The 19,301-nt window shown below is 37.9% G+C and overlaps 1 protein-coding gene across 1 annotated transcript in view; it reads left to right on the plus strand.

Moving 5' to 3' along the window:
- Positions 1-4,000: 4,000 nt before the first annotated feature.
- COLEC12 (collectin subfamily member 12) overlaps positions 4,001-19,301 on the plus strand; it is a 242,615-nt gene continuing 227,314 nt past the window's right edge. The window contains exon 1 of the mRNA XM_007487639.2: positions 4,001-4,602. Within this exon, the coding sequence (XP_007487701.1) occupies positions 4,596-4,602 (7 nt within the window). The 5' untranslated portion in view covers positions 4,001-4,595. The remainder of the gene's footprint in view (positions 4,603-19,301) is intronic.

The raw sequence follows: 19,301 nt of genomic DNA on the forward strand, positions 1-19,301 counted from the left end.
CTGAGCCCAAAGGAAAAGGAAGTCAGTCTTACCCAAGTCACCACGAGACTGTCTCAAGAAAGCTGTCTCAGGGAGCTCCTCCAGGCTGAGTTCCACACACCTGAACTGAACTCCCACGCTGCTCATATAGACCTCTTTTTAAAGATCTTTTTCTCTTGTGTCACCTCCCCTAAATTTTCACATCTACCAATCGCAGCAGATGCTTTTCTCCAGGATTGCCCATTCTTTAGTTCCCACCTTCTTTGATTAGATTTTTGAGTTACTTAACACTTCTTTGTTAAGTTCACCTTTTGTTAGTTACTTGACTTTTTTGTGATTAATTTAACCTTTATAGGTACTTAACATCTTTTTGTATTAAAGTCTAAAAATAGATTTAGCTTAACATTCTAGCTTCACTATAAGGTGAGAACTAAGTACCTTCATTGTTCAATCAGGAGATTACAACTTTACCTTCCCCTAAAGTTCTGTCTAAGTAGGGTGGAGTAATTTTAAAGTTCACAACCTGTCTCAGTTTCCTCATCTATAAAATGAGCTGGAGAAAGAAATAGCAAACCATTCCTATATCTTTGCCAAGAAAACCCCAAATGGGGTCATAAAGAGATGCATGTGACTGAAATGACCAAACAAAAACAATGCGGGGGCCCTTATCAGTTCAGCCCCCAGTTAATGCAACAGCCTTTTGTTTGATCTCCCTTCCTTAAATCTCTCTCTATTCCAGTGTATCTTCTACTCAGCAATCAAAGGGGTCTTCCTAAAGCTAGGTCTGACCAGGTTACTCTCCCAGTCAATAAACTTCCATTGCTCCCTATTACCCCTAGGATCAAATCCATCTACACAGGGTGAACAGCCAATGAGGATTCACAGACCAGGAAGACTGGAGGGTAATGTAAGGAATAGCAGGCAGGCCCAAATCATTGTTTCACAGACTGTATGGAAGGGAGTGAGAGGGAAGAAGACTGAAAAAGTAGAAAGGAGCCTGGTTATGAATGGCTTTAAAAGCCAAAGAGAGGTTTTAATAAAAATTTTTACATGTTATTTTCCCCATTAGACTGTAAGTTTCCTGAAGACACACATTGTCTTTTACCTTTCTTTGAAATCTCAGTACTTTGTGTAGTGCTTGGCCCATAGTGCAATAGTGCATCTGCACTATTCTCAGAAAATTATGGTGGCAGAAAGTTGACCAGAGCCCTGAGCAGTGGAAAATTTGACCTCCGGTGTAGTATGTGCTCAGAGGTGGGATCTGATCCTGAATCTTTCTGACTCAGAAGGCAGATCTCCATTTATTATGTCTGGGCTTCCTCTCCCCTCTATACTATTTCTAATGCATGATCTGCTTACACACCTCTAGCCAAGCCATACTGTATAAAATATACAAGACATTAAGTCAACAACCAAACAAGGAGAAGATAAGGTATTTTACTTCTCTTTTCCTCCATGCTAATATGAAGACTGATTTTGTTTTTTGTTTTTCCAGATTCTTTCCTCTTAAGTTCAATCATAATAGGACTAGATTAGAAATCAGTCTCATGATATTCTTCCTAATATATTCCCTACTCATTGTTACAGGAAAGGGTATTTTGCTAAAAATACATAAATTAATAAAAATGAATGCAATAGATTATCTCTTCATATTTATTTCTTAGAAAGTAATTTTTAAATTATAAATTTAATAACTCTCTGAATTGAATGAAAACAATCGAATGAGCAAAATCAGGAATAACATTATGTACAAAGCCATAAATTCCAATTTTTTGTAGTTTAGAAAATGGAAGAATACACATCACACAGAAACATTAACAATTTAACTAATCTAATTTGTTCTTTGTCCCTGTACAATGTCTTTTTCTGCTCTGGAGTTCTTATTAAATTTTATTGTGCCACATTATATTTCCTCAAACTATTATATGGACAAACGATTTCATGGATAGTTTCCAAAGTTGTTGTTGTCCCAGTACATTCTTATTTTGCTAATATTTCATATTACTTGAACAAAACACATTCAGAATATGTCACTTTGCTGGACCTCTGTTTATTTGTTTTTTTTAAAACAGGCTGGTAAAGGGGGTCTGTTTCCGGTGGTTTTTGAGAACACAAGCTTACACATAGACTTCCTTAAACGACTGAGAATGGATGCAGAAAAACCATCATGAGGGGGCAGCTGGGTAGCTCAGTGGATTGAGAGCCAGGCCTAGAGACGGGAGGTCCTAGGTTCAAATCCGGCCTCAGCCACTTCCTAGCTGTGTGACCCTGGGCAAGTCACTTGACCCCCATTGCCTACCCTTACCACTCTTCTGCCTTGGAGCCAATACACAGTATTGACTCCAAGACGGAAGGTAAGGGTTTAAAAAAAAAAAAAGAAAAACCATCATGGCACCTGACCACATGGCACATAGGCAATCCCTAGAGACAGAATCACAAGAACTGGGTTCCATTCCTAAGTCTGCCTCTTACTAGCCGTGCAATTCTACTCACTTCCTTGCTCTGTGCCTCAGTTTCTTTATCTGTATAAATAAGAGGCAACATAGTGTGACTGCTAGAAGACTTTCCCTAGAATTAGAAAGACTCATATTCAAATCTCTCTTCTGACACATAGACTGTATGTCCCAAGAGGTACCTCATTTAACATCTTAGCACCTCAGATAATTCCCTAAGACTATAAACTGCAGATACACTATCAAAAGAATTGTTCTAAGAGAAGTTCACTCAGACAGTGAATAGAGATTTGAATTGGGCCTCAGATGTTAACTAGCTGTGTGACCCTGAGCTAGTCACTTAATCCCATTTACCTAGCTCTTGCCCTTCCATCTTAGTGTTGTTGCTATGATAGAAAGTAAGGTTAAAAAAAGCAAAACAGCATGGATAGAACTTTCTTATAAGATGTTCCCTACACCAAAGAGATCACAGGTTCTCTCCTGTCCCCCACCATGGTGGTGAGAGGAAAGAAGGATATGACTGCCCTACTTGCTTAGTTTCAACCTTCTCTGTGTCTCAGGTTCCTTAACTATAAAGTGGGGATAATAACATATATTATCTACTAAGTGGTCATAGGATTCAGAGGATGGAAGGGAAGAATATGCATAAAGAATACATATACATTTTAAATTTTAGAAAGAAAGGGCTGGATCTGTAATTTTATGGGTATAAGGAAGTCCTAGATGAGGAAACTCCCTCTCCAATGCAGGTTGGCATCTTTCCTTTTTAGAATTGCCTAGAGCACAGAAAAGTTAAAAGACTTGCCCAAGGTTGGAGGCTAGAATGTGTCAGAGGTAGGATTTAAACTCAGAATTCCTGATTTCAAGACTAACTATATGGTGTTATTCTTCCTTTCTTATTGAACCTAAGACCCTTATAAATGTAAATAAATACTATAATTGCTCAAAATAAAGTGACCTGAATCAGTGATCTACAAAGGAATCTATCAAATCCTATGCCTAGGAAATAAATATGCATTCCTGATTATTTCCAGAATAGTAGGTGGAAAGGCACTTTTTGAAGCAAGATTTTTTTAACCCTCTCTTTTCTCAATATGTTAAAGGATCCTGGGTTGGTGGTAAAAGCATTGTGAGAAACAATTAGATGATAAAATATATCCTTGACCTGCCCATTAAAGGGATTTCAGACCCTTTCTACCTTCTCGTTCCAGGCAGTTTTTGCCCGAATCTTTCCCTGAATGACTCACAGAGGATAGACAGATCCCCTCAACACCTTTTTAGCCTCCTCCCTGGGGCTTCATATCTGACTAGGGCTCCAGTACGGCACTGGAGTTGACTATCAGAGCTACTACGTATATGGTAGTTAATTTTTTTCGGGGGGGGGGGGGGAGTAATTGTTGTTGCAGGGTGGCTGGGTTTGTTTGTTCCTTTTCCTAGTGTAATCAGTTTAAAATGAACTTTTGACGTTCACTGCGCTAGTTCGGCCAATTTAAAGCTCAAAAACTAGCAGTTAACTTGTTGGATCATACTTACGCAATTTATCTTAAACCTCTAACATCTGATGTCCAGAGAGCAAAGCAATTCGGAGATCTTCTCAGTAGCGGTGGCAGTGATTGGTGGCAGCCAGACTTCAGAGACTTAGGGAGGGACACCCGCCCTGTAAACACGGGGTGTCACGCAGGAGACAGAGAAAAGAGAGAGAGAAAGCTGAGGAGAGACCAAGTCGAGAGAAAGGAAAGAGCTCTGTAGGAACTACTACCCCCAGGTTTTTCGCCGCCCTCTCCCCTTGCCTCTGAGGACTGGGTGAAAAGGGGAGGGGATGCTCTTGTGAGTTGCGCCTCCTTTCGTCGGGTCGGGTGCGTGAATGCTGTGTGATCTCCAAGTTTTCAGACTTGGAAAGAGCCTGAGACGCTGAGCCGGAGCTCAGAGGACCCACTGACTGGTCAGGAGGAGGACAGGCAACAGGCATAGTTAGCAGGAGGCAGCAGCAGCAGCTACTTTGGGAAGCAACAGCAACAGCAGCAGCAGCAACAGTAACAGCAGCAGCAGCAGCAACGTCCCACCAGGGCTTGAACATGGAAGTACAATAAGAAAGAGGACCCCGGCAAACTTCAGTCTCTGCTGCGCTCCAGATCTCCCAGGCGGCTCCTTTTTTCTGTCAACATGAAAGGTCAGGCGAGAAGGGGGCAGGCACCTGGGGGCTTGGGGACGCTCCATCTCTCAGCTTTTCTTAGCTGCTTTTGGGTAAGGGGGGGCATCTGTCAGTACCTGGCAGCCAGTGGGGAGAGAAAGACAGACAGACAGGCAGAGACAGAGACAGAGTCAGAGTCAGAGACAGCGACAGAGACAGACACAGAGACAGACACAGAGACAGATACCTGCTCCAGACTCCTAGAGAGCATGGGGACCAAGGGAGGAAGGGAGGAAGCGGTGTCTGTCCCGTAAAAACTTCGTGCCCAGTCCTTTGGGGAACCCAGGCAGATCGCGTGCGTGGGTGCGGGTTCGTGTGTGCTTGTGCGTGTGTGTGTGTGAAGAAGAATATGCACCATGCAGACTGAATGTGACTACTTCGAAGTGCCCCCCTCCACTCTCCCCCTTGTCTCTCTGAAGGAGTTTGAAACCATAAGTAGTTGTTTACGGATTCCAGTTTCCAACTTTTTAATTGAAAAAATATGGGGAGGAGAGGAGAGTAGTAATAATTCTTCCCAGTCAGTTTTTTCCTTTAACTTTCTCAAGCATTTCCCAGCCTCTTTCCTATATTTTCATTTTTCTTCTTTTGGGCAGTTTACCAGCTGGGGAGGCTGGTATGTTGCAGTGTGAGTGTGTGTTTGCTTCATGATTTTGTGATGTTCTTGGTGTGCCTTCTAAACATCTGGCAATGATTAGGTGCCAGTGGAGGTTTTTAGCTGGCTTGGGAAATGTATTTGGCATCTTTCTCCATAAGATCCACTGACTGGAAAAATAGCTGTTCTTAGTTTTGCATCTCTTAAAGTTGAAACTTCAATTTACTTGTGTGTTTAAGTCTACTTGGTGCACACATGTGTTTTAGTTGTGACACATTCAGTTTAAGACTCCACTGGATTGGGTCCCCTGAAGTTTTGTTTACGGAAGTATCAGATAATATCTTACCTTAAAAAATGAAATAGTTACAAGAAGAGCTTTGCAAGGCATCTTTCTGTTTAGGAGAAATGCAGGGTTTTGTCAGCAGGATCATGATTTATATCTCAAATAAATAATTTCAACGTGAGCATCAAAGAAAATTATTTAGAGGTTAGCAAGCAATTGTATATACATGAGATTCAAGTTTCCTTTTTTGTTTTGTTTAAGATAACACATTTCAATAAACATGCAAGCAGGCACCAGTTCAGAGCTCAAATTGGTAGTTGGATGCTTAAAAATGCCATCCGGATACAGTTACAGTGAGTTTCCAGCACTCAGAAGACTAGTGATGCGATCACTTATTCATTTGCCAGAGTTGCTGTCTAAAGGGTGGAGCTTGGTAAGCCCACACACACTTTTAAGGAAACTTTTGGCACTATGAAGACTCACTCTCCTAATAGGCAACCATAAACATAGTACTAGGAGTTACAATTTTGCTTCAATTGTTCTACATTTCCTAGTTGTTTTAGTCCCTGAATTCGATTTCCTACAGAGACATACCACAAGCCAGGTGAAGGGAATTTTCTTCTTTTTGGATACCGAAGGTTCAGGGTTGTATTTTCTCCTGTTGGGAGCAAGCCTAGCACCATGTAATCAGCTACCAAAAGAGGGAGTGTTCAGATTGCTGAATGTTCTTTTTGTGATCCTTTACTACCCCTTTTGGACCAGAATTCACTCGTTTCTTTTTACTCATCACCAAGGGCAGCAAGCATGTCTTACCCCAGTGGCATTCAGACTGCAGCCTAAGGCCCCCTTCAACAGAGCAAATCACTAACTCCCACCTACCCTAAGCCCTCTCATGGGTCTCTGCAAAAATTACCTCCCCCCCCCCCCAAAGTATTGTAAGTTCTTACAGGATATGTAATAACACTTACAGGAGTGGTTAGGTGGTACAATGGATAGAGTGCTGGACCTGGAGTCAAGAAAACTCATCTTCCTGAATTCAAATCTGGCCTCAGACATTTACTAGCTGTGCGATCCTGGGAAAATCATTTAACCCTGTTTGCCTCAGTTTTTTCATTTGTAAAATGAACTGAAGAAGTAAATGGCAAACTACTCCAGTATCTTTGCCAAGAAAAACACAAATGGGATCCTGAAGAGTTGGACCTGATTAAAAAATGACTGAAAAAAAATAATTATACTTACATTTTACATGTTTGCAGGGGTTCTTTGTAGTTTTCATTCCATTCTTCAGTGGAAAATGTATTTGCTCTCCCCCAAAAGAAACAGCTAAAGATTTATTTTGAAGAGATTTGCATCATAATTTGGACCAGTCTACAGAGAATCTGTAGAATCTTATTTACTCACTGTGCACTCACAGCTAGTTTCCTTCATGTTATAATTTGAGGGATACCTGAAGTCCTCTTTATAAAAAAAAAAAATCTCTCCCACTTACTGCCTGGTTGTAGGACCTGAAATTACCAGATTATTCATACTTTGCATAAAACATTAGGTTGAAGGCTTCTGTTAAATTGTAAATATTATTAGGAGAGCCACCTCTTTTGACCATTAGCACATCAATTTGAGTTAATTTATTGGGTTTGCCTGTGCAGAGAGAATAAGGCATAAGTCAGGCACATTTAGAGAGACAAAATGGGAACTGAAAACTGAAAGGTTCAGAACGTGGGACACTTGTAGGAGGCACTGCCAGGGGTTGCCCTATTTGGAAAAGGGCCAGTTGTTTTAGCAGACTGCAAACATATTATGAATAAGCAATGAAATAGTGTAGCTGAAAGAGCTAATTCAGTTTTGGACTGTATTAATAAACATAACATGTTGAAAGCCAGAGAAAAAATGGTTCTGCTGTACACTGTCTTGGTCAGATCTCACATGGTGTATTGTTTTCACATTTTAGAATATGGAAAGTTCCACATTTAAAAAGAAACATTGATAGGATGTAAGTTTTCCAGGAGAGTGTACAAGGATGGTGAGAGGACTGGGATCCAAGAGGAAACATGAGAATCAGTTGAAAGAACAGAGGATGTTTAGCCTGGAGAAAAGAACTGATAAGGAAGTCAGGGGAAATGATAGCTGTCTTTAAGGGTGTTAAAAGAATTGTCATTGAGAAGAAGGATTAGCTTTTTTTTTTTCCTTGATCACATACAGAACTAGGAGCAAAGGGCTGAAGTGACAGTAAAACTGAGAGCTCAACCTAAGCAAATGCTTTCTAACAATAAGGGTTGTCTAAAAGCTGAATAGTCTGGTTTAGGGAATAGTGAGCTGTCCCTCTCTGGACTAAGATTCATCAGAAGCCAGATGACCATTTGCTAGGGATATTATAGACATTAGGGTCCTATAGACATTAATTTAGGGTCCTTCTGAAATCAAGGCTCTTGCGATTCTATCGCCCTGAAGATTCAGTGACAACATGAAGGCACCCCAGATTGGGAGTGGGGGAGGAAATAAGTGAGAGAAGTGGGCTACAAAATAAAAGATACCCAAAGAAAGGGTATCTTTATCTCTTTACAACTTTATCTTAGCATTGCTTTTTGTGTGCCATTTGAGAGCCAAAGAAGCTAATGTGATCTTAGGCTTCATTAAGAAAGGCAGAAGATCGGGGGGGGGGGGACCCAAAACTTGTTAAAGCACTATTCCTAAGTGGAATGAGGATCATTAGAACGTAGTCAGTTCCCTTTCATTGGAGTTCTTGAGACAAAGGTTAGATGATCATTTGTCAGTATGCTGTACAGGGCACTCTTTTTTGGGGGGTATGTATTTGATGGCTTCTGAGGTCCCTTCCAAATGTGAAATTCTGTTTTTCTGTGAATTATTGGCCTAGAATAGAGGACTGGCATTGACTTCTGCTCTTCAATTTGTCATTGACTCACTATAAAACAGAGTCAATATTATACACATGAATGTAATATCATATAATTATTCTTCTTTCTTTAAGGAATTCAGTACCTGACTCACAGTCTTTCTCTTTTCCCAATTTCTCATCCTCATTCAAGGGCGATTCATCATCACATTGGTGCTCCCTCATTTACCCTAACTTCCCTGTTATTCAGTCTACTCAGTTCTATTGACCTACTTTTACTTTCCACTGCAGCTACACAGAAAAATGTGTGTAGGCAAGATACCCTTGACTTTGCCATTGCCCACAAATGTTCTATTTTGTTGTGTTCTCCAAAATTCTTTTTTATCAGGCCAGTCTTTTATCATTTTATCATTTCTTATGTTTTATAGTCCCCAACCCTTACTGCAGAATCAATTTCTCCACCATCTTGAACTGACTCTGGAAAGCTTATTATTAAATTTTCCAGAAGAGCATCTCATCTATACTTCAGAAATTGACAAATGCTAGAAGTTGAGACTTGATTTGTTGTTTATTGGTTGTCTTAAGAAATGATAGAGAAAATGAAATTAAATGTAAATGTGGGCCATGATTATATTTTTTGAGAGAGTCAATTGGGACTCACTGACATACCACCTCTATTATTTCTCAAAACTTCATCCTTGCACCTATGATTTCCTCCTTTCCTTTGGTGAACCAACTTAACTCTCTCTAGTGAATTAATTCAACTCTAAACTATCCTCAACTCTTGAATCCTTCTCTTCTTGTATCCTGTCACCAATCAAACCTTGCCTAACCCCAACCCTGTATGTATTATTCCCAACATGTATTATCTTCACTGCTATTTATGTTCTGCTGAGAAGAAAGGAAATCATAAAACCATGTTTACTGGGTTCATTACAAATTTATATTATCTAATCTCTACTGGGCCCAAACCAGCAAGGAAAACATACTATTCATCCCTAATTGATTTGCTATCCCACTCTCCACAGGGGCTATTCCAAACCTTTTGATCTCTCCTTAAATTACCCCTTAGCCCCACTCCCTCAGCTAAGGATATCACTTTATACTTCAATGAAAATTTGAGGACATTTGGCAAGAACTCCACCTCTTCCCCTCCCCACCCCAGTCTTGCATCATTCAGAAATGCTCTTATTATATGTCTTCCTTCAATCCAGGCTGACTTGAAGATGTTGCCCTTCTCCTTGCCACAGCCAGACCCTAGACATGTACCCTTGGTCTCATTCCTTCCCAATTCTCCAGCAGATTGCTCCCCACTTACATAACCATTCTCTCTCCTATCTTTCATCTTTCCTTATCTACTGACTATTTCTTTGCTGACTACAAGCATAATCATTTCTCTTCTATCCTTAAAAAATTCTCATTTGCTCTTATCCAAACTGGCTATCATTCTATATCTATTCTCTCTTTCATGGATAGATGCCTTGAGAAAGTTGTCTACATTTGGGGCTTTCACTCCCAGATCTATATAACCAGCCCTAATCCCTCTCCTGAGCTACAGTCCTGCTTCACTAACTGCCTTTGGAACATATTAAATTGAATGTGCTTTAAGTATCTCAAACTCAATATTTCCAAAACAGAACTCATTGTATCTACCTCTCACAAACCCTCCCATCTTCTGAATGACCCTACTATCCTCTCAGGCAACCAGTCTTACATTCTCAGCCTCATCTTTGACTCTTCACTTGCACCCATCCCATATATCCAACCCAGTAACAAATATTATTTCTATCTTCCCAACACCTTTTGTATATATTCATTTCTTTCTCCACTCACACATCTACAACCACAGAGGTCCTTATCATATTATGCTTGGATTATTGCAATAAATATCTTTCTCTTAGGTCATTCTACCTCTAGTCTTTCCCCACCCCACTCCATCCTTTAATTAGCTGACAAGGTCATTTTTTAAAAAAGTGCAAGTCTTACTATGTCACTTCCCTTTTCAATGAAATTCAGTGGCTCCCTATTACCTTCAAGATCAAATATAGCCTTATATAGTAAATATAGTATTGACATTTAAAGGATGTCTTAAAAACTTAGTTTTCCTTTCTTTCCAATTTTCTTAAATGTTACTCCCTACTTACTCTCCAATGCATCTAAATGGACTTACTTGCCATTCCTTAAACATGACGCTCTCTAATGCCTTTGTACTGACCATTTCTCATGCCTGGAGTATCCTGCCCCATTGCCTCTGCCTCTTAGTTTTCCTGGCTTTTTAAAAAGATAATTCACATTTATCTTTTTTCAGTTAACCCTTCAAACCTCTTTTCTGATCATGTTCCATCTACTCTATATTGATATTTATGGACCTACATATTTCCATGGCTCTCTCCTATTTGATGGGACTATTTTTGCCTTTCTTTGAATGCTTAGTGCCTAGCACTTAGGGAACACTTAGATGCTTGCTGACTGACCAAGAACTAGGGGGCCTAATGATTTTCTAGTCAAACACTTTTATTTTGCAGATAAAGAAACTGAAACTCAGAGAGATTAGGCAAACTTGCTCTCTCTCAAATGGCAAGTGGCAGAATTGGGATTCAAACTCAGATCCTCTTACTTCAAATTCAGTACTTTTTCCACTACTTCATGTAAAAGAGAGCTAATGATCCATGTCACTGACCTAATTAATCCTGCTTTTCCAAAATATTCTTTATGACATTTTTATTGGCAAAATATTATTTTTCTTAATTACAATAGATTCCCCAAATTAGGGCAATTTAATATAACTGATATACAATCAACTTCCTATCATCTACACAATAGAAGAGCAAAAAAAAATGAGTAATTTTAAATCAATGAATTAATCAACAAGAAGTTATTAAATGTCTACTGTGTGCTGGGCTCTTTGTTGGGTGCTGGGAATACAAAGACAATAAAATTTCACATACGTGTTAAGCCTTACATTGTGTTATAAAATTATTTTTCTTAGAGCAGGTTTATCTTTTTACTTAAGTTTATTTCTCTAAATCATTAAATAATTCTTTTGCTTTCCTTGAGTATACACCAAACAAATGTTTGGGTTACAAGGAAAGAATTGGGAATTGAAAATTTGGTATTCTCCTAGTTCTGGAACCAGCTTGAGAGTTTCTCTAAGCTATAGACAATAATAAAAGCAAGCATTTAGGAATATTACTAACGCAGCTATTATTGACATTTTTTTCTTTTAATTATTAACCCATTACTCAGGAATCCAGAATTTCATGACGATTTTATTTCCAGACTCATGGAATCCAATATTAAGCCCTGTAAATGTCTTAAATTAAAGTGCTAATGTAAAGCATTCTTTAAGCAAACATAAAATCAATGAGCACCTCAAGAGTTATGGGAGTTCATAAATACTGCCAAAGTAAATTTAGCCCCTATGTTCTTCCTACTGCCTTTTTAAGGCACATATTTGGCTTTCTAGGTCTGATGTTTAAACCTTGGTTGTCACCGGTAAGATAACTAGTGCTTTTCAATGGAAGATATTCACACACTCCTTTTAGGAGTAACACTAACATCAGTCTATTGAGTTCAGCAACAGCTGTGTTCATTTCTATTTCCTCTATCCCTGGAATAACTAGTAACAAAATAATTATGTCATTATAAATTTGCAAAGAGCAAATGATATATTCTGTTGCTGTAATCCTGGAATTCTTTTAAATTGATTAAAACATGAAGTGCTTCTTAAATGGATAGCCAAATCCACCCCCAATATTGAACTGTACTTATAAATCTTCTTGAGATTGCCAGATAATTATTCACAGTCCTTCCTAAGATCTTGTAGAATAAGGTATGTCATTCCTAAATCACATTCTCCAGTTCTGAACTTTGGGGATGTTTGTGAGTTATGATGCAGCATTTGTTGCCTAAGAGACAGCTGAAAACAACTGCTACACATTACAACATATGACCAGAACCACTGGACTAATTTAACACAGGAGAGGATGGGTAGTGCTATTAAAATATGGTGTTCAACCACATATTTTTATGCTTTTGTATATAAACATTTTTGAAAAACTGTTTGGTAATAAAGAGTTTTAACACGCATGAGTACATAGTGTATCCCCTGCCCTTTCTTCTCCTCTCCCCATCCTCTAGAATTCTGGACTCCTCATCTTTTACTTTTCTATCACTTTCTAAGATTTTTGACCTATTTAAGAGTAAGAAAAAGCTTGCACAGAAGCTGTTTCCCCATAGGTCCAAGGGGAAAACTAGACAAAAGAAAAGAAAGCCTTTTCCTTCACTGTGCATGGAGAGGGGTGATTAAGAGGCAGAGGGAGTATATTGAGCTCTTATTTTGACAGGAATATTTTTACAGATGAGGAAATTAAGGTCCAAAAGAAGCAAGTAGGACTTGTACCTAATCATGTACCCAGTAAGTGGCAAATTTCCATTGTTGTTCAGTCATTTTTAGTCATGCATGTCCTAGTCTTCATGACTCCATTTGGGGGATTCTGGAGTGGTTTGCCATTTTCTTCTCCATCTAATTGTACAGATGAAGAAACTCAAGTAAATAGGATTAAGTGACTTGTCCAGGGTCACACAGCTTGTAAGTATCTAAGGCCATATTTGAACTCAGGAAGATGTCTTCCTGATTCCAGCCCTGACACCATAATTACTGTGCCACCTAGCATCTCTTTAAGTGGCAAAACCAGAACTCTAATCCAGGCCCTGTGACTCCAAATCCAGTGCTTTTCCCACTACCCTGCACTGAAAAATGACATTAGTCCTTTTGTCATTATAAATGGCTCCCTTGGGCAGAATTTAGGGCTATATCAAGCTCAATCCATTTTAGAGGCTGTTATGCTTTCTGATGAATGAATAAATGTGGATAGTTCACTTCTAGCCATCACCACTGAAAGCAATTTGAGCATAAACTGGGTTGACAGTTTTGCCATGAAAAACTTAAATATTGTCAGCAATAGAATTTTCAGACATAAATCATAACACGTGGTGGGCAATCAGTAAGAAAGAGAAATTGAGGACTGTAACATAGCTTTTCAGTGTTTACATATATATGTATATCCATATAGGCACACACATATATACAATCTTTAGGAAGAATGTTTTATTCTCCATTCTCATATGCAGACTCCTTTCTAATCACACAAACAATCTAAAGCTGGTGGGAGGTAAAATTTAAGTTTAGGTAACTTTCTGATTTCCATTGAATTAAATGGAATATGAATAGCCAAAATGAAAGAAGTCCTTTGAAAATGTTCTATAGATTATTTAAGGGAATGAAACTTGAAGTTTGTAATTGCATAGCAATAAATGCCAACATAACTAGAAATTAATATTACAGAATTAAGTTGCCAGTGAGTTGATATGAGCACTCAGCAACTAGTGAGGACATTTAAATGTGTCATGAAAATTTAGTCACTATTCCTTTTTGGTTTTCCTAATCGGTAGGAGACATGAAAAACAAATCATCTGACTTGAACAAGTCTATGTTATTGCATTATTAAATGTGCATATTTTCTATTTTATTTTTGTAATTTATTTTTATTACATATATATTTATGACAAACACCAAATAAAATGGGAGTTTCCTTATACAAGTAGAACAAAAGAAGAGAGATTGCATATGCAACTTCAGATTTTGCTTTTCCTTTGAGTATACCAAAAGTTCAAAGCTGTCCTGCTTTCCTGTGTTTCTTTCTGATCTTCTATCTGTTCTTTTCTCTGCATTTCTTAAAAAAAAAAAAAGATGCTTTGATTACAATCTTTCGTTTTCTTTTCTTCTTTTCCCACTACCCTGTCGCCACCCTTCTCGATTTCCCACCCCACTCCTCCCCTGCTACAAAAACAAGACAAAACAAAACAAAATGACAGGATCAAGCCAAACAAATTTGATCATTGGCTAGGTCCAAAAATGCATTTCTCCTTCCACAACTTTAGTTGCTTGTCACTTTGTCAAGTGATGGGTAGCATGTAGGGTATGTTAATAACTGCTTAACAACTAGCTGTCTGTGGGGGAAATTTACATATAACACACTTTCAAATTTAGTCTTCAATAATAATATTTTCTTCCCTTCTTAAGTTTGGAGGAAAAAATGAGCCAAACTCTAGAACAGTAAATGATTTCCTGGGTATAAAGACTCACACTGAAAATTTAATAATCTGCTTTTGTTCTGGCTCCAAAACAACCCTGGGCATTTTTATTGTCTCTGGAATCAGAGTCAGTCATAAATGCACATATTTTAATGCCAGATAATTCTTCTTTCAGTAGAAAGATATTTATTTTATGCTAAGTGCTCTAGTAAAGACTCAAATCCTTCCAAGAGCAGAGACATGAAGTAGCCATAAGTTTCAAATGTGGGAAGATGAGATTCTGAAACTTTGCTAAGGACAAATAACAGGTGGAGCATCATGGCCATCAGTCATCAATCAAAAAGGAAACTTAAACATTTATTCAGTGCCTACTATAGGCTACACACTGTGCTAAATACTAGAAATAAATACATGAAGAAGAAAGAGCCCCATGCCTCTTGGAGCTTATGAGGGAAGACCAGACACAGAAGGAGGGCTGCTCCACAAAATACCTGGGGCTGGGGCAAAATGTTCATGGAGTCAAAACTCAGCTAAGCAGTTGATAAGAAATGAAATTAACTGGAAAATTCTGAGCCTTCTACAAAGGGAGTTTTTGGTAGGAGTTTATTGGTCCTGACTGCAGCCCTCTAATCAGAGAGGAGAGACAAGTGAGGGTGTTGAGAAGGTATTGAATAGGAAAACTGAATCAATCTTCATAATGATGAGATTTCATATGATGAGCTTATCGTGGTGGGAGCGTATATCCATCATCAGCATTAGGATTTGGCAGGCTTGAAAAACAGTTAACAACAGCAATCTCAAATAAGGATGCAAGAGCAAAGGACTATGCAAAAGACAACAAAAATGTGTATCTTCAAGGGGGTAAAGAGGAACTTGCTGTTAGGAGGAATGTGCCCTGGATTTGGGATCAAGGACCCAGTTCTAATCCTGCCTTTTATACTTTACCCAGGTAACCTTGGATAACTCCACTGAGGTTCAGTTTCTTCATCTATAACATAAAGATCTTAGACTAGATGGATTCTAAGCTATCTTCTAGCTATAAATTTTTCAGCTGATTACGCCTCTTGGTGGTGTAAATTTCCTATGAAGCTGTTTTATTATTTAACATTGCTTTCTTTAACATTTTGAATTTTATTTACAATTTTAACAATAAATAATATATTGAAATGGTCTTTACTCACTCAAGTTTTTATTGATAGTCTAATAACTGTATGGCACTTGACTAGGTGCTGTGAAGGCATACAAAGATGAATGAATGTTTCAGTTCTTTCCCTCAAGAGACTTGCTATCTAGTAAGGAAATAAGATTTGTATACAAATAACTCATAAAGAGCAGAACATGCTAAGTCTCACTAGAGAAATAACAAGGGCTATGAGAAAGCAGAGAATAAAGAATTCACTTTTTTATGAGAATATATCAGGATATGTTTCAAGGAAAAAGCATCAATTAATCAATTAATGAGCAAATAGAAGGCATCTGAGGTGAAATTTGTTTAGAAAGATGGGTAAGATTTCATCTAATGGCATTGTGGAGGGCAGCATTACAGGTAGAGAGGGCCAGCAGAAGGTCTGGTAAGGAAATGGAAGTTTCTTGAAAAGAGCAACCATTTCTTTCTTGGCATTTGTGTCCCCAGTACCTAGCCCAGTGTATTGATTGATTGGTTGGTTGGTTCATAGATTGAATGAATCAATGAATAGTCAGGAGCTTGGCTGGGACCTAAGTTATAAGGAGGAGAGCAATCTGGAAAGTGAGGTCAGAACTAGATTGTGAAGGGTCTTGAATGTCAAACTGAAAAGTTTGGACTTAATTCTGTAGTCAGTGAGGGAACAATAAATGTTTTCTGTGCAAGGGAGTGATGGGAAAACAAACACACTGTGATTTTTAAAAATTCTATTTAAGCATTCAAATCTGTGGGGCAGGTAGGTAGCACAATGAATAGGTGCTTGGTCTGAAATCAGGAAGTTTTCATCTCCATGAATTAAAATTTGGCCTCAGATGCTCATCGTGTGACACTGGGCAAACCACTTAACCCTTTTTTGTCTCAGCAACTGTCAAATGAACTGGAAAGGGAAATGGCACACCATACCAGTATCTTGGCCAAAAAAAAACAAAACAAAACCCAAATGAGGTCACAAAGAGTTGGGCAAGACTAAAAAAAAAACTAAATTCAAATCTGTAGTCTTTTTACTCAATCATTTTTCATTCTTTACAAAACACACTGTCATTTTATTTCTAAAGTTAGGTTCTTTTTTTTTTACAATAATATTTGTCTTAGCATAACTGAATATGAGCTATTTGCCCTCTTTTTCCTGTTCTTGAACATTTGTTATGTTTTTGTTATAATTATATTGATGATGATAATAATAATGCTATTATCATTATTTATCATTATAATAAATAATAATAGCATTATTAGAATTACAGCTTTCATTGTAACTAATAACAATAGCATTATAATTTTATTCCATTATAATTTTAATTTCTGATTGGATTACAAATAAAGTGCTGATTCATGTCAAGTAAAACGTGAATTAATTATCTCCTTATGGACTGAGTAGCACAAACCATTTTCCTGCTTTCTATGCATTTGACATTATAAAAAGTCAGCTTGAAGGAAAGGATAGAGCCCTAGACTTTGAGTCAGGAAGATCTGAGTTCAAATTCTCCCTCTGATACTTATAACTTATGTAACCAAGAACAAGTCACTTAAGTTCTCTAAGTCTCTGTTTCTTCATCTATAAAATAGGGACATCTATAAAATGATGGCTACAGTACCTATTTCACAAGGTTGTTTGGGGTCTTGAGTTGACAATAATGTATGTAAGCAATAGCAAAAACTAAAGCACCATATGAATGATGGATATTATTACCAATTTCTCCAATACTTCAAAATGTATAATTTCATCATTGTGGTTACTCCTCCTAATGCTGATAATAGCTCCTCTAGATCTTAAATTGTTTTAAAGTTTTTGTGTGGCCACATTTTATTCTTCAAATTGCATGCATCTAATAGAACAAAAGTGATTAAGTTAAGAAGAATCACAAGCATGTAAGTTGAACCTCTAAAATCCTCTTTTTTGACATTTGAATGTGGGAGGTAGGAATAAAGAGATTTAACTTGGAATTCATTTGTATTTGACTAAAGCTTACTAAGCCCAGTTTGGGCTTCTCATTTGCACTTAATCAGGAACTATAGCTCTTGGCTTTTAGCACAGTTGTTTAGATAATCTAAAAATATGGCTAAGTGATTTTAAAAGAAAGCACATTGATCAGTTTCCCACCATAGAACGTATCTCTAACCACATAGCATTTGTACCACAGAGACACATTGCTGGTTAGATTCTCCGTGCCAGTCTCCTTGCATTGTAGAGTTATTGTACTCTCTGGAGGGAGAGATTCAGAAAATTGCAAAAACAATTTCATAGGAACCTCTCAAATCCTGGATGAAAATTCTACTTATTTGCTCATAACTAAGTTGCCTGTCAAAATGGGCCTTTCACGGTACATGATTCATTTCTTGACCCTTTTTCAGGTTGTACAAATTCAGGTTGACAATGTAGCATGTCATTCCCCCAAATCAGCTTAATGGATTAAAAAATGCCAACGATTTCTCTAAACTTTGTTAGACTATGAAGAAATAAACAAGACCTTCTTTCTATCTAACTTTATCTCTGTTTATCCCCAAAGCAAGCACTGGAGCTTGTTATATTTATAATAAATGCCTGCCATATCAACTGTGTGGCATCTTAATTTTTAATAAATCATTGTCTCTCCTGATTTCAAAACATGAAGTCCAGAAAGTGACAGAAAGTAATTCAAGTGTACCTTTTGTGATACCATCAAGCAATTCGTGAATAATTAAATCATATACATAGGCCATCTACTGTTCAAGGGGAGATCCTGAAGGCAGATACAGTTAATCTTTAAAAAAATCATAAATAGGGACAGGTAGGTGGCTCAGTGAATTGAGAACCAGGCTTAGGGATAGGAGGTCATGAGTTCAAATTCATCCTCAGACATTTCCTAGCTGTGTGACCCTGAGTAAGTCGCTTAAACCCCATCACCTAGCCCTACCTCTCTTCTGCCTTGGAACTAATACACAGTATTGATTCTAAGATGGAAAGTAAGGGTTTTTAAAAAATCATAAATGTCAGCCATTTAGTTACACTATTAAGTTCATTTCCTATGTTTGTGGTATTTTTTACAACAACCAGTTGGAAAGGCCAATGGGAAAGAAGAAAACAACATAACAAACTATATACACTTAAAATAAGCTTTAGAAAGCTATAGAGCAAGGACAAAGATTTCCAAATGCAGATTGAAATACACTTTAAAGAACTACTTTTCTTCTTCATTTTTACATCAATCAAGCAACCAACCAATAAGCATTTATTAAGCACCTACTACGTGCCAAGCACTCTAAACTCTGGTGATACAAGGACAAAAATGAAACAGCTTTTATTGCCAAAGAGTTTACATTCTGTGGGAATGCATAAAAGACAGCAAATGAAAACAAACCTTGATTATCAAATACTTTACATGCAGCACCTGGCAGTAGGATCCTTGGAATGCTTGGGCAGAAGCCTATTTTCCATGGTTTGCCTTCATTGTGAGTAGGTGTATAAATTCCTGCTAAGTGCTAGTGATTTAATCATAGAGCCTGAGTCAGTCCCTTTAAATGAGGAACTTTAGTGTAACTGAAGAGTGAGCCAACTGGTGGGATGCATTATACAAAGTTATGAAGACCAGTATTAATTTTTTTTAACCCTTTCCTTCTGTTTTAGTATCAGTTCTAAGACAGAAGAGCAGTTGGGCAATTACAGTTAAGTGTCTTGCCCAGGGTCACACAGAGAGGA

This window comes from Monodelphis domestica, chromosome 3, assembly GCF_027887165.1.
Source record: "Monodelphis domestica isolate mMonDom1 chromosome 3, mMonDom1.pri, whole genome shotgun sequence".
In the NCBI taxonomy this organism is placed as follows: domain Eukaryota; kingdom Metazoa; phylum Chordata; class Mammalia; order Didelphimorphia; family Didelphidae; genus Monodelphis; species Monodelphis domestica.